The sequence below is a fragment of the Dasypus novemcinctus genome, chromosome 13 (genome assembly GCF_030445035.2).
Source record: "Dasypus novemcinctus isolate mDasNov1 chromosome 13, mDasNov1.1.hap2, whole genome shotgun sequence".
Lineage (NCBI taxonomy): Eukaryota > Metazoa > Chordata > Mammalia > Cingulata > Dasypodidae > Dasypus > Dasypus novemcinctus.
Genome location: NC_080685.1, coordinates 45,378,915 through 45,405,432, shown reverse-complemented (window position 1 = coordinate 45,405,432; position 26,518 = coordinate 45,378,915). Strand labels below are relative to the sequence as shown.

Genomic DNA, 26,518 nt, shown 5'->3' with positions numbered 1-26,518 from the left:
TATTTATTTTCTCTTTTGTTTGTTCCCAATCCTTGGGACTGAATGATACATGTATATCATAATTACCCTCCAGAAGGATTGTGAACAAGAAATTAAACAGGTGGACATGCCTGGAGGTAATTGCTCCAGGCACAAAGGAATGACGTGAACATGTGAACGTGCTTGGAGACGGTGGCTCCGCGCACACAGGGTCTGTTAATGTGAAACGTGCTTGAGAGGTATTGACGTCAGGCACGTAGCCCCTTACCCATTATTCCTGTTACTAAGTAACCTAGTTCCTTATCTTGCCATATATAACTTCTTTATCCCTGTTTAACGTTCCATGAAGGATTTAGAAGAGGATGTCTTTGGGACCGAGGGCCTCTCCTGGGGGGAGCTGGCCACTTCCCCGGGCCGGGGCACTTCTGTTTTGGAATGCGCTCATCCTTCTCGAGCTGCTCCACTGGCATGAGATCTGAGGTTTCAGACCTCCTTCAAAGGGGCAGTCCCTCGGCGTCCGGTCGAAGTCTCACCCAGGAGAGGACGCTCTGCCTGGGACCACGATTCTGATCGGGACCCTGGGCAACTGCTGAATGGGACTTCCCAGCCTCTGAAAGCCCAGATGCTGAGTTTTCCCGCAGTTTGGTGAGTGTTTGTAAATGTAGTTTAACTTTTTTTCGTACTATCGAATTAGCCTATCAAATCAATAACTGTGATTATTTTACTGTTTATTAATGTTTGATCATTTACACGTCAATTATTAAATAAATTTCTAGTTGCTATTCATGTTTTGAGTCTCTGACTTTTCCTTAGCTAAACACTGCCCCAATTCCAACATCATGTAACTTTAAAAAGAATCTTAAGGGAAACAGATCTTTAAAAAAAAAAATTAATTGCCGGTTGGGCAAATGACATTTGGTCCACACCTCCAAGTGTCAGTTCCATTTAAGTCTGTGTTTGGACCCTGCTCTAGGCCAAGAACAAGTTCAGCCTCCCGGAGTGGATGCTGTGCTGTGTCTCCCAAATAATCCTGCCCCTTCGGGACTGAAGCACTCCTTTCAGTCAACAAAGAACTGATTTCTGTTCAAACACACCCCACTGGCAGCTGAGTCCCTGTCTAGAGATTGCCCAGAGCCAGTGTGCACCATTGGTCAAGGGGGGTCTAAAGGTGCACCCCTGGCCCCAAGGAGGGACGGCTGCAAGGCCATCCCAGCTCCAGAGCTCCTGTGGGATCAACTGAAGGCTGTAATGTGACCGCATCACACTCGACTTCTCTCGCTGCTCCGTCCTGCTTCCTTCACCCCTCAATAACCTTCTCGTACTGAGTCTCCACCTCAGAGTCTGATGTCCAGGGAACCTGACCCGTGGCAGTTAGTGCCAGGATTGGTCCAAGAAAGAAGACTTTTTGTCAATCAGGATTTGGGAGTGGGACCCCATCACCGGTGGGCAGTGGTGAATTTACTGTCCTAGGTCTGGTGTACTAGTGCAATTGTTAAAATTGTACAATTATTGTTATTATTGAAATAAAGAAAATGCTCTAATAATGACAAGTAATGAATGCACAACCATGCGATTATACTAAATACCATTGATTGCACACTTTGGATAAATAGTATGCTTTGTTAATATGTGTCAATAAAACTGATTTGTTTAGAAAAAGAAACTTTAGGGTGGTGGACTTGGATGGATTGCTGGTGGAACTGAATGTACTGGCAGGTGTAATGTATCAGGCATTTGGGAAATACCAGGACGATAGTAATTACAAAGACAATAGAACTAGATGGTTGTCTCTAAACCTCATGTGGAAAAGAGCTCCACTGAGGGCATGAAAAGGGGAAGCTTATATGGGGCAAGCACAGCAGCAAGCAAGGTAATGTTCTGATTGGCTGATGTTAAGTTTCGGTGTTACACAGGGGTGTCTTAGTAAGGAATGCTTGCCCATTCTGATCAACTGTCTCTCCTGGGCTGAAACTGGTTTATCACCAGATGTGGCTTATCTGCAATTCTGCAGGGCGCATTTCATTGTTCCATTTATTCAGAAAGTCCCTGCAGGTCACTTGATTTTGTCTTCTGGGAAAATCCTTTCTTGGAACAGGGTCCCTCCAAGCAATATCCAATGCAGACAGCCATTTCATTTTACTGAACAGCATTCTCCTTCTCCTTAGCAAATAACAGACCCTCCTCTCAGATTGGACTTGCCAGCAACGGACAGTTTGGTCTCTGGTGCAAGTACTTTGTTGATGAGAGAGCACATTCAGTTTTACTTCCCACTCCCTGGTGCTGGAGCAAAGGTCACCACTTACACAAAGCTCCCATCAGCAGTATGCTGGTAAATATTTAACAACCAGCTCTCTGTGGGAAAAGGCACCTGATTTTTCTCATTTGCTTGTTTTCATGGTGTAAATACTCTAAACATGGCTCATCATAAACTACTGTGAGGTCACTGAGCTCAGAAAAATAGGAAAGGATGCACAGAATCGGTTCTTAAGAGCTAATAGAGGGCATGGATGTGGCTCAAATGGCTGAGCACCTGCTTCCCACGTGGGAGGTCCCAGATTCAGTCCCCTGTTTCTCCTAAACAACAAAACAAACAACAAGCAAAACAAATGAGAAAACCGACTCGGGGAGCTGATGTAGCTCAGAGGTTGACTGCTTGCTTCCCATCTATGAGGTCATGGGTTCAATCCCTGGCTCCCAATACCTAAAAAAAAAAAAGAGCCAATGCAAGCTGGCTCCAGCATGCCTCTGTCCCCACTCCCTCTAAACTTCTTCAGGAAACCACTGCGAATGACTGTTGAATCAAGGACGCTAATGAGAATTTCCCTGCCAGATGCACAGGATTGCTATGAGCTCAAATGAAATAATAAATGGTAACAATTGATGGTACCATTTTATTGGCATCATTGTATACAGAATAAAAAATGGATAAATTCTATGAACCAGTTTATAATGACACATCAGAAAGCAAAGTTTAATAAATACAACTACAAACTCAAGTTTAGTGGGCATAGGCATTGTGTTAGACAGCAGTTTGCAGTCTCCACCACTTACTGGCTCTAAGTGAGTCACATCAGTAAAATGGAATGAATACTTCAAACGTCATAGGGTTGTTGTGAGAATAATAATTAATAGAATGTCATCAGAAATAGGTTAGGTTATGCTATAGTAACGAACGGCCCTCAAATTTCTGTGACCTCAAACAACAAAGTTATATTTCTCACTCATTAATACATGTTCATTTCAGACCAAATGGGGCTGGGGGCAGGGGAGAGCAGGGCAGCTCCGCTCTGTCTTGCTACAGCAACCAGGCAGACAGAGCAGCCATTATCTGGAATACTGGTAAAGGGAAAGAAAGAGCCCTCTGGAAATTCTTACACCAGTGTAAGTGATGTACAACATTTCCACTTATATCTTGTTGGCCATAATAAGTCATATGTCCCCACCAAGCCCAGGGGGCTAAAGTCCTCTTTTGTGCCAGGAAAACAGGCAGCCTGTAATACTGAGTGGACAGCACAATGCCCACATGATAACTCTGGGTGCAAATGAGCACACAAAGGTAACTTGCCACCCCCACCCCCTCACATAGATGTTGAAGAAGAAGATAAATTCAATGAATATGCTCGATATTTATGTGGTCAGTATATACTGAGTAACTGAATGTTCCTTTATAGATTTTGTGATGGTTTGAAGCTTTGTGCCCCAGAAAAGTATGTTTTTAAAGTTAGTCTATTTCTGGCGTGTGGACAGATTGGAAGTAGGATCTTTTGGATGTTAAGTTAAGATCATTCATGGTGGACCTTAATCCTTTTACTAGAGTCCTTTATAAGAGAATGAAATTCAGACAAATAAAGAAAAGCCACGGAAGCAAGAAGCTGGAAGCAAGGAAACCCGGAAGAGAAGGGAGAGACCAGCAGATGCCATGTGCCTTGCCATGTGACAGAGCAGTCCAGGATGGCCAACAGACGGTCTTCAGGAGGAAGCCAGTCTTCTTGATGGTGCCTTGATTTAACATTTCCACAGCTTCAGAACTTTAAGCTTGTAAGCTAACAAATTTATTTTTTTGTATTTTTTTTGAAGATTTATTTTTATTAATTTTTTTCCCCTTCCTCTCCCCTCCACCCCAAGTTGTCTGTTCTCTGTGTCCATTTGCTGTGTGTTCTTCTTTTTGTCCACTTCTGTTGTTGTCAGCAGCACAGGAATCTGTGTTTCTCTTTGTTGCATCATCTTGCTGCATCAACAATCTGTGTGTGCGGCGCCATTCCTGGGCAGGCTGCACTTTCTTTCGCGCTGGGCGGCTCTTCTTACAGGGCACACTCCTTGAGCATGGGGCTCCCCTATGCGGGGACACCCCTGCGTGGCAGGGCACTCCTTGCGCACATCAGCACTGTGCGTGGGCCAGCTCCACAGAGGTCAAGGAGGCCTGGGGTTTGAACCGCGGACCTCCCATGTAGTAGGTGGACGCACTATCCATTGGGCCAAGTCCACTTCCCTAATAAATTTCTATAATTAAAGCCAACTCATTTAATGGTATCTGCTTTCCGGCAGCTTAGTAAACTAAGACAGTATTATAAATATGAAGGAGGGAGAAAAACAAACTACTAGTTTAAAGTGGGCCCCAGAGTTTCTTTAGAAAAAGAAGTGGAGTTTTAACAAAACACCTAGAAAGCCAGAGGGCATGAGTGATTGGGTTAGGAAAGGACATTGGGCTAAATTACTGTACATATTAAAGAGAAAAGAATGTTTCTGGAAGCAGCTTGGTTGGGAGACTTTCTAGAGTGACGATTCTAATAACAATTTTATGTAATTTGCTCTGGTGCTCAGCAAAGTAACTCTACCCCAATTCTTCAATAAAAACCTGATACTCTGTGTAAGGGGGTAGAATAAAGAAAATACGTTTGTTGGGGGTAGAATTAAGAAAATGTCAGCACAAAGGGAAGAGAAAGCTCCAAGCAAGAACAAGAATTTAGCAGAAAACTATTACCAGTTATGCTGAGCTTCCCATATAAGCATGTGAGATATTTTTATTTAGATATTAAAGAGAAATGTGACCCAAAAAGCTGAAGGAATTAGGGCCCTCCAGGCTGCTGCTAATTGATTAAAAGAATAATAATAAGACCTCCTATATGTGGGTTTCTTTGAGAATGTAGTTAGTTAGCAGTTTAAAAATTATAATTGAAGCGGATTTCTTTGAGAAACATCAGCATCTTATTAAGGAAGATTCAGCACATGAAGTTTTGAAATGAGTTTCCTGAGTTCTCCCTATTGTATTGTACCACATTGTAGCAAGTTAGGCACATGTTTCTCTTGGCTGCTGTGCTGGGAGCCAGTTTGGTGTGTGTGCTTTGTTCTTGGGCATCCTTCTGCTCTCCCAGGGCAGTTATTCAATAACCCACAGCCTCTCCAGGGCAACTGAGCTAGCAAGATGAAAGGGTGTTAAATTTTACCTCTGTTTGCCATGTGTCTGTCTCCTGTCAAACAGAAAATTACATTTTTCTGAAACACAAGTGGAATTTAGAGTCGTAGTAAACTTAATGGGTGATGAGTGTGGGTGGGTTTCTTACAGATCAACACAAAGTTCTAGGAAGGGGTTGCAGTGGAATGAAAAATATTGATGGAGTGCTTCCTGAGACTTTTTTTGCAACATGTCTCCCTTTAAAACTGTTTTCTCTCATCTACCCACAAAGTATCAAGAGGTAGAGCAGGCTCATGGGAGGAGCTGGCGCCCTGGAGGTGCTAGAGCCAGAGCAGCTTTGCCCACAGCAGCTGCCCAGTCCTCCTTGCAAACCTCAAAGGCCTGGGCAGAGAAGGTAGGCCTCTGTAAGCATTTATTTTTCTTTGTTTAAAGCAATTTTATTGCGATATAGTCACCTACCATACAGTTCATCCAAAATGTGCCAGCTTTCGGTATAAATAGAGTTGCGTATTTATCACCACAATCAGTATTAGAGCATTTTCATTACTCCAAAAAGAAACATGCCCCCACCCCTTAGCAGTCACCTCTCATACAGATCTGCTAGAAGAATTCTGTCTCTAGAACATTATCTATATTTACCATTTATATAAATGGAGTCAAACAATGTGCAGTACTTTTGGTCTGGTTTGTCACTTAGGATAATTTTTAAAACAATTGATGAAATAATATTCATATATTACTATTCACCATAGTCCATAGTTTGCTTTAGGTATATTTTGGGTCAAATATCACCTTATTATTAATATCTTGTACATTTGTTCTGATTCATGGGAGAATATTCTTATATTTATACTGATAACCACACTCATCATCTGCAGCAGGGTTCACTATGCTATACAACCCCGTGTTTCAATCTTTAGCTTTTCTTCTAGTGATATACACAACCCTAAACTTTCCCTTTCAACACAATCATATCCCCATATTGGTGCTGCTAATTATATTTACTCTAATCTGCTATCATCACCTCTGTCCAATTCCAGATATTTACCATCAACCGTATTACAAATTCTGTACAAATTAAGCTTCTGTTCCCCGTTCTCTATCCTCATGCTATCTTCTGGTGACCAGTCTTCTAATTATTAACTCCATGACTTAACAGATCATATTTAGTTTATATTGGTGAGATCATACAACGTAAGTCCTTTTGTGTCTGGCTTATTTCATTCAATATATTGTCCTCAGAGTTCTTTCATGCTGTCATATGCAAAACTTCATTTCTTCTTACAGCTGAATAGTATCCCATTGTGTGAATATACCATCTTTTGAGATTGAGAAGTGAGGAACTCTCCCATTTGTTTGTCTGTTTTCTGATCATCATCACTGTTTTTTTTTTAAGATTTATTTTATTTATTTCTCCCCCCCCCACCCCGTTCCCTCCATTGTCTGCTCTCTGTGTCCATTCGCTGTGTGTTCTTCTGTGTCTGCTTATATTTTCATTAAGCGGCTCTGGGAACCGATTCCAGGGTCTTACGGAGTGGAGAGAGGTGATTACTCTCCTGCGCCACCTCAACTCCCTGTTCTGCTATGTCTTCTTATTTTCTCTTCTCTGTGTCTCTTGTGTCACCAGCTGCACCAGCTCTCTGTGTTGGCCAGCACGCCTGTGTGGGGCAGCTCTCCCGTGTGGGCCAGCACTCCACGTGGGCCAGCTTGCCCTCACCAGGAGGCCCTGGGCATCGAGCCCTGGACCTCCTATATGGTAGATGGGAGCCCAACTGGTTGCGCCATACCTGTTTCCCTCATTATCACTATTGAAACAATGAAAGTACTCCAATAATGATTGAAGTGATGAATGCACAATCATGCAACCACACCAAATGTCATTGATTGCACACCTCAGAAAAACTGCATCAACAAAATTGGTTTGGGAAGCAGATGTGGCTCAACTGATAGAGCATCTGCCAACCATATGGAGGGTCCAGAATTCTATACCCAGGTCCTCGAACCCATGTGGTGAGCTGCCCATGCACAGTGCTGCCATGTTCAAGGACTGTTGTGCCACACAGGGGTGTCCCCCATGCACAAGGAGTGTGCCCCACAAGGAGAACCACCCTGCATGAAAAAAAGTGCAGCCCGCCCAAGAGTGGCGCTGCACACATGGAGAGATGACGCAGCAAGATGACGCAACAAAAAAGAGACTCAGTTTCCCAGTGCCACCTGATAATACAAGCGGATGGAATACAGCCAATGGACACAGAGAGCAGACAATGGTGGGGAGGGGGAGAAAAATAAATAAAATAAATCTTTAAAAAAAAAACAACAAAAAAACCCAAACAACAAAAAACAAAATTGGTTTGCTTAAGAAAAAAGATGGAAACAACTCATGTGTCCATTAACAGATGAATGGATAAACAAACAATGTATTCTTTTTATTTTAAATAAATCTGTGCCATTGACGCATATCAACAAAGCATACAATTCATCCAAGGTGCACAATCAGTGGTACCTGGCACAATCACAGCGTGTTCATCACTCAGTCGCCACAAGAGCATCTTCACTATTTCAACAATAACAAACAAAAACCAGACACACATCTTTAAGCACCTTCATTTTATTTCATTCAGGCTTTTTATTTATACTACACAATCCTTTAAACACATACATACACACTTTATATTGTTGTTCATGGCCAAGAAAGTCTGTCAGAGAGGACAACAGTCATAGGCTTCCTCCTCAGCTCTGGGTGGTGGGGAGAGGGGCAACAAATGGAAAAGTCAGGATGGGTTTTCTCTTGCTCATCTGTGACCTTAGGATGGAAAGAGGCAGGGATTAGAGGTCCTGAGAGCCCTTCCCGATTCAGCTGGTAACTGGGGCTGCACATGCCTTCTGACCCAGCCGCTCCGGTATCTGCTCCGGTATCTGCTCCTCTACTCACTAAATCCTAAACCTTGAGCAAGGTCCTTAACCCCTGGGGACCTCGGTTGCCTCTGCTATAAGACGGGCTGATAACCAGAGCCCACCATCCCTAAGAGCATTGGAGCCAGATGTGTCTCAGAAGCTGGGGTTTTTCAGATCTGAGAAAGGTAACGTGGTGCCTATGCTCTGTGTTAAACAGTACTCCCACAGCAGGGCTTGGGCCAGTACCTGTCATCAGATATGCTGTGAGAGCCGTTTTCCACAGAATCCCTCGCGTGTCCTTGCCCTGGCGGCCTCTTCCTTCCCACTCCCTCTTGCTGGTGACCTTAGCCCCTAAGCTCCTCCCAGCCCTTCCTGATAAAATCCCAGTTGCCCAAACAATGGCTGCTGATGTGCAGGAGCAATTCCTCTCTCCTCCAAGATCCAACCCTGATCAACCACTCTTGAAAGTAAGTCAGGGCCAACCTCCCTGGTAAAACCCCTCCCCAAGGCAGAACACTCCTTTCGGGGACTTCTCGAGCTGCCTTTCTAGGGTCAAGGCTGGTGCTTCCATGCTCTGCCTGCTTTTCTTGCACATCGTTAATATTTCTGCAGGAAAAAATAGGAAGACTCACAGTAAGTAGGAGAGATAAAAACCATGAAAAGCCCTATAAAGGGGTGAGCCTTGCTGCCAAACAGCTTATAAAACTTTCCCATTTTCAGAGCTTTTTGGACTTTGGAAATGAGGATATGGTATTGAGGACATGTAGTACTAGCTTAGAAGATTAAATAAGATAGTATATGAAAGGTATTGAGAACAGTGCCTGGCACACAGAGCTGCACAAATATCCGATTACACTGAAAGGGTCGGGGATCTGAGGAAATGTCACACTGGCAGCTCAGATCCCCAGGGGATGGAGTGACCACAGCTTAGGGGAATGCTATGGAAGAGGGCATCCTCTCTTCTTTACATCCCGAGAAGCTACATCTGAAATCACACATCCGACAAGGGTCTAATTCCATGATAAAAAGACAAATGGCCCAATTAAAAAATGGGCAAAAGACCTGAATAGACCCATTTTTCTAAAGAAGAAATGCAAAGGGCAAAAAACCACGTGAAAAAATGTTCAACATCACTGACTATTAGGGAATGCAAATCAAAGCTTCTATGAGCTATCATTTCACACCTACCAGAATGGCCACTATTAACAAAACAGAAAACTACAAGCATTGGAGATGATGTGGAAAGATAGGGACGTTTATTCACTGTTGGTGGGAATGTAGAATGGAACAGCCACTGAGGAGGACGGTTTGATGGTTCCCAAGGAAGTTAGATATAGATTGACCATGTGACCCAGCAATACCACTGAGAGAAGTGACATGAACAGATACCTGTACACCAATGTTCATAGTGACATTATTCACAATTGCCAAAGATGGGAACAACCCAGGTGTCCATCTCTTGACATACAAAAGAAACAACATTCTTGCTCTCTTGGTGCTTACATTCTAGCAGGGAAGACAGTTAACAAGCAACTAAATAAATACAGATATTACAGAGTATATAATTGCAATGAAAGAAATAAACAGGGTAGTCTGATGGAAAGTAATTGGGGACAGACTCTTAGAGTGGTGGGGGGGGTCGGGCAGCTCTGAGGACAGACACCTGAGCGGAGATCCAGATGTGGAGGAGGCAGCCACGAGGTGGGCAGTGGCCGGGGAAAGAGCATTTAGGCAAAGGGAACAGTGAGTGCACAGGCAGACACTGGGGAGAGGGGCTGAAGGCTGGAGGGTCTGTGGGCCTAATTTTCATCTCTGATGTATGAGAACAGGTACTAGGCAAGTGCTTTGCAGTAACGCTGTCATAGGGCCTATCGATGTGTCTGCTGTCAACAATAAATGGTATAGCAATAAATAAAAAAAATTTTTTTCTTTCACTTACACAAAAATTTAATCACATCCTGAAACTTAGAAAAGGCCCTGTTTTGCGTGGAAAAATAGAACCTAGTGCGAAAGAGGCCTAGGAGATCATCTAATCCAACTCCTTGTTTTAGATGAGAGAACCGAACCTCAAAAAGGTGAGATGAATTGCCTCACATGGTCACATGACTCAATAGTGGCAGAGCTAAGAACTCCAAATTTGAAATTACATGTGCTCTTTCTATCACAGGTTAAGGATGAAATATTGGTAAATGGCACAATGTCAAACTATTTGTATTATATGTTTTGAAAATGATGAACTTGATTTTTCTCCTCTTAAACCCAAGAGGATTTTCCTCCTCTTAAATTTCTCCTGCCTATTTTTCCATCTAGCTTGAAACTCTTCCAAATTTAGTCTTTAGAAAGCAAACCAATTTTGACTAAGGGTTGTTGGCACTCCCCTTACTTGAAGTGGAAACCAGCATGTGCTCGCTTTGGCCACCAGAGGGAACTAAAGTTTCCTGTTCAGAGTGGATAGTCTTGTTCCTGAACAAGTTCTGCCTGAGAATCTTGGCTGCTGGTAGGGAGGCTGGGGTTGAGACAGAAAGTCGAGAGAGGACTTCTGCTCACACACCTGTTGCCCACATCTGCTCACATGACTGGCCCACAGCAGTTGAGTGAAATTACTTCACCTCTGTTAAGCCACACAGGCTCAGAGAGTCAGGGGAGAGCCCGAGCTTGCCGGGCCAGCTGACAGGTGCACCTGCACCAGCACCACCGCAGGGGGGATGTGAGGCCAGGCTAGAAAGGTTGAGACAAGGACGTAGGCCAGGTGGTACAAGCTTATTTACCGGTTCCTAGAAGATCAGGATCAAGAGGCACCCCCGAGAGAATGGAAGAAATCATTTTAGGGGGAGCAAAAGGAATCGCCACTTAAGGGGTAAGGAGGATCAGCTAGGCAATAAATTCATGAAAACCATCAGCCCCAAGCCTGATGACGTAACACGCATAAGAACGGTTTAGGTGAGTTCAAACTCATGCCTGAGATACTGGTAACAATACCTCAGTGACTCCATCAGACTCCTGGGCCAGGAGCGATTTGTAAGTTCTTCATCTTAAGACGCTTCTGCCCATTACTGCTGGGACACTTGTTTATCCATCTCTGCCTACCCACTGCTTTAAGGGAGAAGGGCAGCTGACGGTGAAGAGAAGAGGCACATAGGTAGAAAGTGCAGCATTAACTCCCAGAGGCCAGATATCCTAGCGCAGTAAAAGAAAGCGTATTTGTAAGGGGGCTCGTCTATAGAGTCGTAATCACGTAGGTTCTGCCATTTCCTAGCAGTATAATTTAGACAGGCTGTTTAATTTCTTTAAGCTTCCGTTTTCCCACCTATTACACAAACCACACCAAACATCCCAATTAGGACGACAACCTCGCAATCCTTAAGTGGGGCGAGATGGAGCGTTTGGAAAGTTGGTAAACAAATCGCGCCCCCAGCAGATTGCCAGGCGTACGGAGGGACCACGCCCCTCCATTTTTCTTGCCTCTGATTGGCCCTTGTCGGGAGGGGCGGGACCCGCTGTCCTGGCGGGCGGGGCCCGGGCGCCCCGTGAGCTTGCCAAGGCCGCGGCTCTGGAGTCCCGCCGGAGTCTCCGCCATGGCCGGCCGTGCCCGCGGCTCCGCGCGCGCCCTGCTCGCCCCGCTGCTGGCGCTGGCGTGGTCGGCGCTCCTGGCGCCGCCGGCGCGGGGCCGGGCCGGCCTGGAGGACAAGAATTGGGACACGGCCCCGCGGTTGCGGCCGCTGCCGCCCCGCGAGGACGCGGCGCGCATGGCCCGCTTCGTGACGCACGTCTGCGACTGGGGCGCGCTGGGCACCCTCTCCAGCCTGGAGGCGGTGCGCGGCCGGCCCTTCGCCAATGTCTTCTCGCTCAGCGACGGGCCGCCCGGCGCGGGCAGCGGCGTGCCCTACTTCTACCTGAGCCCCTTGCAGCTCTCCGTGGGCGACCTGCAGGTGAGCAGGAAGGGCCGTGCGCCCTCCCGGCCTCGGCAGGCGTCTGGGCACCGCGGAACTCACGGGGCCCGGGTGGCCGGAGAGCGAGCCTTTCGAGCCTCGTCTGAATTCTGCCCAGGAAGGAGAGCATGCCCGTGGCTCGTAGAGTTGAGCATTTAAGCCCGGTTTAAATTGCCTCTTCTATCGCGCACTGGCCCGGGTAGCAGGCGGGCTGGTGTTCATTTGCAGCATTCAAGTTGTTGGACAACTAATTAAGTATCAGGAATTTTACACACGCCCCTGCCACTGGGCGACGCACTTGTGAATTCTTTGAGAGCACCCGGAGGATTCCTCAACCGCGAGTGGTTTTGACTCCTGGCCATCTTGGGGCACGGCCGGCGTCTGGATTAACGGGTCTTTTCTTATTAAAGGTTTCGCAGGGTATAGAGATTGTTGGATATAGTTAAGCACTTTACATGCGTGGTTTCAGGCCTTTTTTTCTTACCCCTCCTGAATTAAGAGATTTTTCCTTCAACAGCAAGAAGCTAATATACAGCATCGAGGATTACTGAAGTCTTTAGGCCACTTTTTGCACAGTGGCTTCTTTAGCAGGGAGCAGAACTGACGGAGGTTTATCTTCTCTTCATGCTTTGCTCGCCTTCTAGGGCAGATGGAGCTTAACCAGGTCTAGGGGACCCCTCCTGACCCAAGGGTGGGGTCACTGACAGTTTGGGAGGCTAGAGTCATGGGGAATCTGGGAAATGGAGCCGGATTTGATGGAGGGTCTTCCTGACAAAAATCCCGGATTTAAGGTTAACTGGGAAAGTATAACGTTGATAAAATGAAAGAAACGATATTTGATTAAGCACGCACTATGTGCCAGGCTGACATACACTTGCAATTTGTCTCTTAATAACCCGCTGAAGTAGGTAATCTGCTGAGGGAGAGTTGAGGCTTAGATAGGTTAATTAACTTGCCCGAAGCCAGTGGCCAACTAGAGTTTCCTCTCAGGCCCATCCACCTTGAAACCACAGATCACGGAACAGGAGCCGAATATGCTCCACAGACCAGTTTTCCTTGGTCCACACGGAGTTCTTGTTTGTTTTAAATAAATTTTAAAATAGTTACCAACACTTAAAACTTGATTTCCATTAAAAATCCAACTTTCTAACTTCTCTTGAAAAATGAACGGATCTGATGGAAACTGAGAAGCAGATTCCCCCTTTAGCCAAGTCACATGCACTCCAGTCCACCATTTTCCTCTTCCCAGCCTATGCCCGGCCTTCAGGCAGTTGCTCAAAGCAAACTCATTCCTCCCACCACTGGTTCTCTACACTGACTGCACATCATTCACCTGGGAAGACTTTGAATATGTTGCCAAGGCATTTTATTAAAAACACATATTACTCAACAATTAACAACAATCCCTTCTTCCCCCCTGATCTCTCAGATGATTCTAATGGGGGAGGGAATTGAGAACCACTATACGTGATCATATTTAAACTTGTGAGGTGACAAAGGAGTGCTGGTATTATCCCTGTTAGAGGAATGAGGAAATTAGACTCAGGTGACCAGACTCACCTGTGACCAGCCAGCTAATGGCTGTCAGGTAGGGCTCGGACTTGGGTCTTTGACATCTCCAGAAAATGTTGAGGAACTGGTTCACAGAGAAGCCTGCGCAGGATTTCAGGCAGTGAGAAGGAGTGACTGCACCTGAATTAGTCTGGCTTTGATTCTATCTATTAACTGGTTGGTTTTTGCTACCTTTCCTCTTTCCTGCCTTTCTCTCGCTTTTCCAGGAGGCACCTCATATCCTTTCACCCTTGAGGGGTGAAATGGTTTGGAAGGATCCAGAAGATCTAGGTGTGGGGCCACTTCTCATGGGCAGATGCCGTCTGTGACTCAGAGGTGGATTGTGAGGTGCAAATGTAGTTGCTACCAGGATGTGTCTTTTGTATTGTTTGCTTTGTGATATTTCTGTGTAATAAATCTTCACAGTAGCTGCTGTAGGCTTCCAGGTGGGGCTGCAGTCAGTGAGACAGACTTGAAATTTAGAGTTGGAAGTTTTTGCACAAGACCTCTCTGGATGCTATCTAAACCCTTTCCCTGTTAGCTTCCCTCCTCTCCTCCTCTCTCTATATTAGATAGTTGTGAGCTTACAAAACAATCATGCATAATGTGCAGGATTCCCATACATCCTTTGCATCTGTCTTATGACATGACCTATTTGCTTTCCCCTTTTTTCTTGTCACATCTGCTCTCTTCTCTGATCCACCAGAAATGGGTGTTCCCCAAAGTCCATTTCTTATCCCACAGTTCTGTTGGCATGGTCCTGGGAAGATTGCATGTACCCTCATTGTTTCATTCCCAGTTATTAAGATTTACTCTCAAATTTGGGTGACCATTTCTGATCTCTTGGAAGTAATGTATTTCTAATTGCTCTTTGTTCTTTTTTCTTTTTTTAAAATTACAGCAGTTATAGGTTTATAGAAAAATCATGCAGAAAGTATAGAATTCCTTTATACCCTCCTCTTGCACACATTTCCCCCTGTTAATCTTTTGCATTAGCGTGATGCTTTTGTTATACTTGATGAAACAATATTATTATAATTATGCTGTTAACTATTAACTTTAGCCACTGTTTACATTGTTCACTCTTTGTGTTGTACAGTTCTATGATTTTCTTTTTTTCTTGCAGTTACTTATATGCAATCTAAAATTTCTCTTTTTATCCCTTTTCAAATATACAATTCAGTGGTGTTAATTACATTCACAAAGTTGTGCCTTCTTGCCAGTCATTTTTACTTCCTGTAATTCAACATGTTTAAAACCAAGCCTTCATCTTTTTTCTCAAATCAGCTCCTCTTGATCTTCTGCATTTCTGTTTGTAGAATTATTGTTCTCTCAAGTAAACAGTTGGAATTCTTGCTTTCTCACAAATCTCTGAGTCCCCAAGTCCTGCCAGTTTTTCTTTTGCTTTCTTTGCTTCTATCCCCATCCCCTTCCTTTTCATTCCTACTGCCCTCTGCTTAGTCCTTATCACCTCATGCCTGAAAGTACTAGCCGTCTTAAATATTGTCTCCCTGTCTGCTCTTGTCAACCACACCCACCTGATTTATTTAATAAAATACCACTCACAGCATTGCCCTCTGCTTGGAAACCTTTAACTCTACTGCCAATAGCTGCATAAGAGTCCCCTGAGGTGTTTCTTTACTGGAGGCCAGGAACCAGCATTTTCACTAGCTCTCCAGGCAAGTAGTCTTGGAAATCGCTGACAAATGCTAGCCTACAGAATACAATCTAGACGCCTTAGCTTGGAATGGACCCTCCCCATCCTCTTATCCCCTCTCCTTCTGAAAGCCTCTGTTTTGAGTTAACTTCGCTTCTCATTACTCTGAATCATGTCTTATGTTTTCTCAGTTCTGTATTTTTGCAGTTACTGTTCCCCTTTAATATGTCCTCTCTCTTCTAATTTTGATTATCTTACAAAGTTCCCTATAGCTTCTAGATCATCCCAACCTATGTTTTCCTCTACTTACACTGAATTTCGAATACACCTAACTATATTCATTTGGCAATTAACTATGTATTGCCTTTGACCCTTTCCTATAGTGCCTCTGTAATAGTTTATAGACAGCAGTTATTTGACTGTCTTTGCGACTCACTGTTTTGATGGGTCACTCTGAAATATCAAAGTTCTCCACACAAGAGGCTTAGCGATTAAGGAGTTCAATTGTCTGAAATACAACTTGTGAATTTTGCTATACTCTGTCAACAGTGCCTTGTATGAAGCTGATTACTGAATAAGAAGGACTTAGGAATTTTGCTTGAGTCCCATTTTGAATCTGAGAAAAGAATTCTTCTTCTGTCAAATCAAGAATGAGCAACTTGGACAGTTTTGAAATCACATGACAGTTTCTGCTGGCATAAGATAACTGAGCAGCATGACTCAGCTACTTTCTTGCATAATTGTATAATTAGCTGGTTGAGCAACTTTGGTAGTTTTATGCACTAGTTTCATACAAGAATTTAACCCTTTCAGTATATCAGTGAAGGCTATAGAAATTCAAGAAAACTTGAATTGGAGTGTTTATAGATCCTCTGATGAAAATGAAACAAATTCAGAGTTTAAGGGAAAAAAAAAAGTGTTCATTCTTATCAGAGTCAGGCATTTATAAATATGAAAACTCCTTTTTTGTGGGGGAGGGTGTCAGTATTCATTGAAAAAGATCAATCATTATCCAGGTAGTATTTTTCCCTTGAGTGGAAGGTGACTATTGTACAATTCATTATTTCATGGAAGAATGGTCAAGCTCTAGGGACATTATGTATGCAACTTGTGAAATTTATGACCTATCCACAGACTGTATTTCACATGAGAGGGTCTTCATTTTCTCTCTACAGGAGAATCCAAATGCTACACTGACAGTGTCTTTGGCACAGACTAACTTCTGCAGGAAACATGGATTTGATCCCCAGAGTCCCCTTTGTTCTCACATAATACTGTCAGGAACTGTTACCAAGGTAAATATTTATCCTACATGAAGAGAGATGGATTTGAAAAGAGCATCATCTTAGTGACGATGAAAGAAGGTATCTTTTGAGAATAAAATAAAGTTGATGAGTGATTGAGGTAAAAGGTTAGAATATGTTACGATATGTACAGTCATCCCATGAAAACTAAAAGTTTTAATCATTTGCTTCATGTATGTGTTCAATAAGATATTATGAAGAAAACGAACTATTTTCTGAAGCCAAACAGATGTGACAACTACAAATCTCTTATTTAAAATTCCTCTTGGTAAGGAACATCCGCTCAACCGAAGCTCCCCGCTCAGTCATTCCTTACATGGTACAGTGCTGCCCACACTGGGTTCCTTGTCTCCATATTTTAACAATGGCTTAGAGCAGAGAGGGAATTAAGTAGACCAAGAAGAGGAGTACCTGTGATTAAATAATGGTGCTGAATTCAGACAGTTCTGGGTGAGTGCTGGAGGAAAGAGGTTAAGCACTGATCTGATTGTTGAGCCAGCAGATTTGCTTTTTGAGCTTGCCAATCATGAACATCTCAGGCGAGTTTCATTAATGGTCTGGAAATTCTGTGTGGCCATCTCTCAGCAGTTGAATGTCCTTCACTGGCAGGAGAAAGGGCGAGGAGCTGGAAATGCTTGAGTTCCATTGTGCTTCTAAAGAGCTTTATCCTTTGCTGTACTCATCACATGCTCAAGAGCTACGTGTGTAACAGGTGCCTGTGATGGGCTAATAGTGCTCATTAGGCGACAGCACCAGTAGCATTTTACTATACTACCTTGAGTCGGTTACTCTCATAGCTCAGAATTCTTGTTTTTTTGCAATGAAAATCAGTACTCATGATGGTTTCCCACTTCCTCGTATCTGTTATCATCCACATTTGAAATCTTGTTTGTTTTCTGCTTTCCTCCAAGCTTCCTTTGTTTTCTTTCTTTGTTCCTTAAGTTTAAAATTACGAACTAAGTCTAAATAAACTCATTGGATTTGGAGAATGTGGAATCACACATTCTTAACAAATGAGAAAATAAAATGCCACTGCTACAAGAACGTTTGTTTCATATATGTCCCTTAGGTGAATGAAACAGAAATGGACTTTGCAAAGAAATCACTGTTCACGCGACATCCTGAGATGAAAACCTGGCCTTCCAGCCATAAGTGGTTCTTTGCTAAGTTGAATATAACCAACATCTGGGTCCTGGACTACTTTGGTGGGGCAAAATTAGTGACACCTGAAGAATATTTTAATGTTACATTTCAGTAAGTATTTACACATCTTCTACTTTTCTAATAATGTAGCCCTTCTCAGTGGTGCTCAACCTCACAGGCAGGGGTTCTTAACCTTTTCATTACCATGGACCCCCTTGACTGCTTCTCAGAATAATATTTTTCAATGCAGAAAATAAATAACATTACATAGGAAACCTACCACACTGAAATGTATTCATAAAAATATATTTTTAAATGTATGATTTGGTAATATGTTTGCTTCTTAACACATTAAATAATAAGATCCAGCAGTGATCTTATTTTCCTGTGATCAGACTTGACTGTGCTTTCAAAGTAGTGAGGACCATAAAAAATACTTTAAGACATCTGTAACAACTGTAATGTGATAAGAGTGTGTCCACAATTTCTGTATTTCTGTTGGTGGCAGTCACATATGCTAACACCACTGTGGTTTATTGCCTACATTCATCATTGAAAAAAATGATAAATTTCAGAAGAGCTTAATGAAAATGAAAACAAAATAAATTTCCCCCCATGTTCACATAACCCCTGAACTCTGCCTGCAGGCCTGGGCTCCAGCTGACTCCCCCTTCTGTCAGGCAACGCTCAACTCCCTGGATGTAGCCCGGTTATGACCCGTGATGCATTTTCTCATGAGACTCAGACTCAGACTCGGATGCTTCTGGACTGCAAATGGTCCACATCCACGTCTGAGCATGTGGCCCTGTCCCCATCAGCCCCAGCCTTGCGAGTGCCTGCGGGGAAGTACGGCTTATCCCACCGTGGAAATGGGTAGTGGGAGGAGGGGGTGAGCCAAAAGAGGCCAAGAGGGAGAGAGAAGGAGAAGAACATAATCTGAAGATTATGTGGAAAGGGCAGAAGAGAGGAGGTTTATGTTCATATTCTTTGAAATTAGGCCAGGGTCCAAATGAAGGTGTACAAGGGACTGGAGCTTTTCCTAGGCGACAATAGGGAGCTCTGGTATATCCACAAGGCCTAATGGAAGGTGGTAACAACAGTAGCAGCTTGTGCTTCTTGAGCATTTGCTAATGCCCAGGAACTGGTCTAGTTCCTTTACTGTAAGCCGCGGGCACTGTTGTCCTGCCTCGTCTGTAACGTGGAGAGCGGATGCTTTCCTCAGAGAAGTAAGAAGTGTGCCTGCAGTTGCACAGCGAGTTAGCTGGGGTGCTGCATTTCCAAGCCCAGCATCCTGGCTCCAGAGACGGGCTTTTAATCATGACATTAAACTGCCCCTCTGGTTACCTCAACCATAGCTGCCAGGTTCTTAATCCAGTTTAATTTCTAACACACTTTTACTTGTAATGACTGGCTGCTGCTGTCAGGGTTGCTGGGGGTAATGGTCCTAAGCTGTATTTGTGGGTTGTTGCTCATTTCTGGGCTTTAATTTTTAGCATTCATTTGTTCCGGGTCTTTCTCTGTGGTAAAATAGTTCCTTGTTGAACTATTGATTCTCCACCATGATTGTACATTTCTTGATGGCAAGCTTCAGGTTTAAATTTTCTTCTAAATCCAAGACAGGACCTAGGACAGCGTAGCTGAGAGCAGGCATGTTTAGTGAGTTCTGGATGACTTTCAGGCTCATTACTTAAATGAGACAAAGACTCCCAAACTCTTTGAATACAGAATCCAAAGTCATGGTGTCGATTTCACTGCCTTGCATGCAGGGGAAGACGGGCGGCCCGTGATCCCCTCCTGGGCCAGCAAAGCCGTTTGCCAGCTAGGACTAGAGAAGGAGCAATTACAGCCTTGTCCTCCAGGCAGCCAATCATTGAGGACCGTCAGGGCCAACTCTTTAGGAGTCACTGTCCAAAACATGACAATCTCTGAAGCGCAGTTCTCGCTGGATAAGGGGCAGTGTTTGCTTCAGTAAGAACGAAAATGATGTGTTTTCACACATGTCTAACACAGAGTGAGTGAGTAAAATACATATCCTCAGCTCTCTTTATGGTGCACAAGAATGAGCGCTTTTCCATAGCTCTGAGATAAGAGGGAACATTTTCTCCTTGTTCTGAGAGGCGGATCCCAGACTCAACCAGTGTATGACCCCTTCCAAGGTCATAGACCAGAAGCTCAGGAATGGGCAGTGCCTTAAAGTGGACCTGTGTGAGCAGGTGCCTCTGACTAATTCTCCATTTCAGAGCCTGGGCCCCTCTCCCCCCAGCCCACCTATCTATCTGGTTTGCCACCAGATGTTTGAGTAGTCAGGGATGAGTATAGTGGTATCTGTGAGGGGTGACGGTCCGCACTTGTTGGGGAACCACTCAGAGGGGCCTCAAGGGCATTCTGGAACCTGTCCCAATTGTCAGCCACCTTGCTTGGCTTGCCCAGATCTCTTTTGGAAGGTATCTTTTCTCCCCAGACCACAAAGCCATCTGCACCTGGATTCTGTTTCGCTCAGATGGAGTCTTTTCCGAAAGCGACAAGAGAAGTGTCACTTAGTAGGGCTAACAGAGTATGGTTTGCCTCTTTGGAATGTTGGGTCAGGACCCCACAGGCAGACTTGCACATTGAGTGGAAATTGTCCATGTTTGCGTGAAGGCTGTAGGAGTAAGCAGTTGTCCTAAGTATAAACCTTGGCCTTTTCTCCCTGTCAAGTCCAAGGAGAATGTTTTCTACTGGGCCTCATTTTATCTCCTCTGGTGTGTCCAAGTCTGGAGAGTCCCTAGCAAAGCCAGGGATAATGGGAGGTCGTGGAGCACAAATGTGCCTGGCGCCCACTCTCTGTGATCTGGAGATGGATTTCCTGATGTGCCACGGGGAAGGCTGCAGTGGGAAAGTGGGACAAGGTCACCTCCCCACTGACTACTATCACTGGCTGATTACCGCTCTTTTGTACTCACATTCAGGACCCCTTTTGTTCTCAACATTTTTGTCTTATCAACCCTGAGACACTGTTTTTGAATAAGGAGACCTCAGCAGCCGCAGCCTGGCTAAAAGCGTGAGGTCCTGAGCTGCCTGTGTCAGAGGGGAGCAGTGTTTGCAAAAGGGAAAGTTCCTGAGCTCTACCCTAAGCCTATTGCATCTAGGATTCTGGAAATCTGCATTTTAACAAGCTCAGATGATTCTTTGGTACATTGAAGTTGCTAAAATTAGCTCAAAATCATAAACTTTTAAATCAGAAATTTCTCTCTCTTCCATAGAATAAATTAGCTTTTAAGATTTGTCAACTCAATTGAATGAAGTAATTCTTATTTCTTTTTCTTCCCCTTTCTAGGTGAAGCAGAGTATGGTGAATTTAATCACGTGGAAAGTTTCTTAGGATGGCTCCTATAGACTTAAAGTGTTTAAAGTTTCTGTATGGAAAGTTTCCCAGATTAGCCAGTTTTGTTTGCTTGCTTGCTTGCTTGTTTACGGAGTAGAGTTGGACTGTTACTGGATTTCTTGGAAGATGTAGTTGCTATATATATTCTTAATCATTCATCATGATTAGAGAGTTTGGTTCCATCCATTCCAATGATTTTTCCAGCAATGCTCCCTGAAGAGGAGCAGGTGCTGTATTAATATTGCCCGCTGGCACTTGAAGGTACCCGAGCATGTGTTCTTCATTCCTGGAGGCCGCCCAGCCCTGGGAGAGTGCATCACTCACCCCCTGCTGCCTCGGAGAGGGTGCCTGAGCCTTGTGCATAGAGGTTGGTGCATATCACAGTGTGCCTGGGCATATCTTGCCATCGACAAACAACAGTGAAACACAAGTTTTTGATTTGTCTGACGATCCTGGTTATTGTAAAGTCAACTCAGGGCAAAATTACATTTTTGATAGAGAAATTTTTAAAAAACTTTAAATAATCTAACATGATAATTACCTGAACAAAGGAACTTTTCCTGAATTTGCTTATGTATTTCTTTTCCTGTATAGTCAGTCTCCTCCATTCAGAACACACACACATTCACACACATGATGTGGCTGTGGGTGGGAGGCTCTTTGTCTCTTCAGAGATAACCTAAACTGTCTGTGACTTGTGGGTGTGAGACAGTAAGAGGCTGCAGTCCTGCCCTTGGTGACCATGGCAACGACTCCAGTCCCAGGAAACAGTTTAACAATGCAAGGTCTATAAACTTTAAGTATTCAGGGAAAATGCAAACCAAATATGCTAAAAGCTTATCTGGAATGCCTGAAGTCTGGGATAAAAGCTTACCTAAGATGTGGAAGATATATACGCTAATTCAAGCCTATTGAGAACTGAAACAAAAGGACCATTTAACTTTTCCTCTCTGTGTAAAAGAAACTGGAAAGTCTTGTTCCAGGCTCGGGTTTGCAACAGGAAGCTCCCGAGTCTGGCGGGCCATCAATAAACCATTTTTCCTTCTCAAAATCATTCCTGAGTCCTGGCCTCTCTATATGCAAATAATTGAACCTCTCTCAAATTCTACAACACACGTACATATTTTTTCAGACCCAAAATGAGATTGTGAAAGAAAGGAAGGAAAGGAAAGGAATTTGGGGAATACATTGTATCTGGGCTTCTTTAATAGGTAGAGTTAACTCAAATATGGACCAGCCTCCATCATGACCTCCAGCGCCCTCCCCCAGACACTCTCCACAGCTTTCCTAATACTGCTACTTGAGACAAGACCTTTAGCTTCTTTGATTTTTGCTCTAAATCTCTAAATGGCCACTATGTTGCTACTATATAAATCATCAGAAAGAAGATAATATAGCTTTAAAAAACAACATTTCTTCAGAAAAGAAGATACTAGTTTTAATACCTATATATATAATTTCAGAAGATGATACAAGTTTCCTTCAAGAGGTGTATCAGGGATCAAGCCACTGATTCTTAGACAGCCAAAAGAAAGGACATTAAATATGAGTTACGTTTGTAAACTACAAAACTAACTTAACTGAAATCCAACAAGGTGCTTCTGTTTAAGAAAAATGATTTATATTAAATTTGGTAAGATTGGTTTCTTAGTCAAATCATCAGATTAAAAGCATTATTTTGATGAAATGTGTTGGGTTTATTTTCTTTAACATAGATCTTAATATTTACTAAACTTTTACTTTCAAAACCTTGTTATTATAATGACTTTTTTATTTTTTTAATTTTTGAAAAGATTTATTTATTTATTTCCCCTGCCGCTCCAGTTGTCTGTTCTTTTTATCTATTTGCTGGGTGTTCTTTGTCTGCTTCTGTTGTTGTCAGCGGCACGGGAATCTGTGTTTCTTTTTGTTGCATCATCTTGTGTCAGCTCTCTGTGTGTGCGGTGCCATTCTTGGGCAGGCTGAACTTTCCTTCACTCTGGGCGGCTCTCCTTACGGGGCGCACTCCTTGCGCGTGGGGCTCCCCTACACGGGGGACACCCCAGCGTGGCACGGCACTCCTTGCGCGCATCAGCACTGCATGTGGGCCAGCTCATCACGAGTCAAGGAGGCCTGGGATTTGAACTGCGGACCTCCCATGTGGTAGATGGACTCCCTACTCCCTATCCACTGGGCCAAGTCTGCTTCCCCCTAATTACTATTTTTTAATGTGCCCTTTTTTATTTTTTAGGAGGTACTGAGGTTTGAACCTGGACCTCATACATGGGAAGCAGGTGTTCAACCAATGCTCCCCTTAATGTGCCCTCTTCTTTCTTTAAAAAGATTTATTCCCCCCCCCCCCCCCCCCCCGTTGTCTGCTCTCTGTGTCCATTTGCTGTGTGTTCTGTGTCCACTTGCATTATCAACCTGCCCTGGGAAATAGGTGTCTCCTTTTTGTTATGTCATCTTGCTGCGTCAGCTCTGAATGCATGCAGCACCATTCCTGGGTGGGCTGCTTGCAGGGTGGCTCTCCTTGCGGGACACACACCTTGTGCATGGGGCACCCCTATGTGGGGACACCCCTTTGTGGCATGGCACTCCTTGCATGCGCAGCACTGTGCGTGGACCAGCTCACCACACGGTTCAGAAGGCCCTGGGGATCGAACCCTGGACGCTCCGTATGGTAGATGGATGCTCTATCAGTTGAGCCACATCTGCTTCCCTTAATGTGCCCTTAAGAAGACCGTCCCTGGCTGTATCAGAACTTGAAGTGAATGACTACCCTTCTTTCTCATTGTCAAAAAGGTCACGGTGCCCTAAAATTTGGGGGATGGTCAGAATCTTGTCTTCTCAGGGCCTTGGGAGCCAAAGTATCTAGTGATACAATTAGGTTATGGGAATCTGTCTGGCTTTTGCCCCTTTACCCACTTACCATGAGTTTTGTCTTCAGCACTTGGAACCTTTGTAATTGACCCTGTGCAATGTCACTTACATTCACTTGGCCACCAGAGGGCACTGTAGACTACTCTTTGGGCAGATGCTGCTGTCTTGTACAGCAGGGCTTTCGTGGACTTATCACTCTCCCCATCCACACCATGCGCTTCCCACCAGGCTTACAGAAGGGAGACCACCCTGGCCTTAACCAGATAGGGGTGAGTGTCATACTGGGGCTGGCTTCATTCCAGAGAGTGAGGTGGGCCCTGCCCAAGGAGAGAGAAAAGTAGAAGGGGGAGTGCCCAGGAGGCTGCCCCTACTGAGGCCCAGGCTGCAGGCGGCAGACGTGGGTCACGGCCATTCATCGTTATCAAACCAGGGCCAGTAATCGTAGGCTGTGTCATATACCTGCCAGGAATTTGCTCCTGGTGAAAAGACACAGCCTACTTCCCGGCAGGTATATAACAGAGTGGAGAAAAATCCTTCAGGAAATGCGGCAGGGTTCAGTCAACTAGATGGTAAATATTCTGTCTGCGGGTTATGCCACGTTCTCTTGGAACTATCCAGGCTGGAGATCCCGAAGTAATTAAGAACCATGTGCTTTCCTGTTGTAGCACATGTTTTTCAGTTCTAGTAATGGGAAGATAATGCTCTGTGTAAAGATAGTTGGCCACAATTTTTTAGGAGAATTCTAGGCTGGTTCTATAAATTCTCATCTGAGAAGACAATTATAACTTAGTATTTTTTAGAATTAAAGAGGGTGTGCATCAATGAAACTTTAATCTTTTTTTTAGTGTTTTTCCTTAATGTTTATTGTAAAACATATATATATATATATTTGTGTAGAAAATTTGGGAAATTTTATGAAAAATATTCATCAAATATGAATATTTTTATGAATTAAAAAATATTGGCATGGCTGCTAATATTTTGGTATATTTTCTTCTAATATTTTCTTCCATGAAAGTTTTAAGCATAATCGGAGAATCCTGTATATTGATTGTGTGTCATGCTGCTTTTACTTTATGATAAGCCTCTTATACTACTGGAAATCATTCACGAGAATGGCTTACAGTGGCTGCACAATATTGCATCAGACAGAGGTATCCACGCTATCAAATAATGTTCTGTCGCAGAACTCTTTGTTGCTGGTGACAGAAACTCAACTCCAGGAAGTTTAGGGGAAAAAAAGAGTTTATTGATCTCAGAATATTCCTTCAGAACATGGCCTTCGTTTCCTAGCGCCGCTTTCTGCTGTGTTGGTTTTAATCATCTTTGCAGCCAGCAACCTCAGCGCATCTTTTCCAGGCGCCTAGCAGAAGTCCCAAGGCCAACTGGCATGCGGCCAGCCCGTCCCCGCCCTTCCTGAATGGTCACGTGGCACGGGGCTGGGGAGCCCTTGTTGATGGGGCTTGTGCCCTTCCCTGGAGTGAGGGTTCAGCTCAGCAACATCAGAACCCCAGGGCCAGGGAGGATTTTGATGGGAGGGAGACTGCTGAAAATAAAAGAGAGGCTAAGGGCGTTACCACGTCTCCTGCTTGTTTTTTAAATAAACTGCTTTATTGAGATACAATTCATAGACCACACAAGTCACTCATTCAAGTTGTACAATCCAGTGGTTTTTAGGGTATTCACAATTATGAGCAACTACTACCACAGTCAATTTTAGAGCATTTCCATCACCTTAACAAAACCTTACCCTTTAGCTCTACTGCCTTCCTCTCCCCCTGTGTCCCTACCCCAGTCATTAGCAACCACTAAGCGACTCTTTGGTTCTCTAGTTTTTCCTACTCTGGAAAATGGAATCATACAGTAGATGGTCTCCTGTGACTGCCTGCCACTGAGCATGATGTTTTTGAGGTTCACCCATGTTGTAGCATGTATCAGGACTTCATTCCTTTTTATGGGGGGGTGATATTCCATCATACAGATGTTCCATATTGTGTTTATTCATTTGTCCACTGGTGGACATTTGGATTGTTTCCACCTTCTGGTATTATGAATAATGCTGCTATAACCACTCACATACAAGTTTCTATGTGAGCATATGTTTTCACCTCTCTTGAGACTATACCTCCACGTGGAATTGCTGGGCCAACAAAACCCTATGTTTAACTTTTTGAGGAACTGCCCAACTGCTTTCCACAGTAGTTGTAGCACTTTATGTTCCCATCTGCAATGTATGAGGGTTCCAATTTCTCCACATCTTCCTGGACACTTACCTGCTTTTTAATTCTAGCTAGCCTAGTGGGTGTAGAGTGGTATCTCATTGTGATTTAGATTTAGATTTAGATTTCTCTGATGACTAGTGGTGTTGAGCATTTTCTCTTGTGCTTATGGGCCATTTGTATACCTTCTTTGGAGAAATGT

The 26,518-nt window shown here is 44.0% G+C and overlaps 1 protein-coding gene and 1 long non-coding RNA gene across 2 annotated transcripts; both read left to right on the top strand.

The window, feature by feature from the left end:
* Nucleotides 1-351: 351 nt before the first annotated feature.
* LOC139436287 (uncharacterized) lies at nucleotides 352-4,490 on the top strand. The gene is made up of 2 exons (XR_011645481.1): nucleotides 352-624; nucleotides 3,794-4,490. It is a non-coding gene; the product is annotated as an uncharacterized lncRNA (long non-coding RNA).
* Nucleotides 4,491-11,827: 7,337 nt separating this feature from the next.
* On the top strand, nucleotides 11,828-17,986 carry CREG1 (cellular repressor of E1A stimulated genes 1). The gene is made up of 3 exons (XM_023590585.3): nucleotides 11,828-12,216; nucleotides 16,600-16,719; nucleotides 17,798-17,986. Exons 1-3 carry the CDS (start codon nucleotides 11,863-11,865, stop codon nucleotides 17,984-17,986), a joined length of 663 nt encoding a protein of 220 aa, XP_023446353.1. The 5' UTR covers nucleotides 11,828-11,862.
* Nucleotides 17,987-26,518: the final 8,532 nt, after the last annotated feature.

Coding starts and splice junctions, on each gene's coding strand:
- CREG1 (XM_023590585.3), top strand. CDS start 11,863: ATGGCCGGCCGTGCCCGCGGCTCCGCGCGCGCCCTGCTCGCCCCGCTG. Junction 12,217..16,599: donor TCTCCGTGGGCGACCTGCAG/GTGAGCAGGAAG, acceptor TTCTCTCTACAG/GAGAATCCAAATGCTACACT. Junction 16,720..17,797: donor TGTCAGGAACTGTTACCAAG/GTAAATATTTAT, acceptor TATGTCCCTTAG/GTGAATGAAACAGAAATGGA.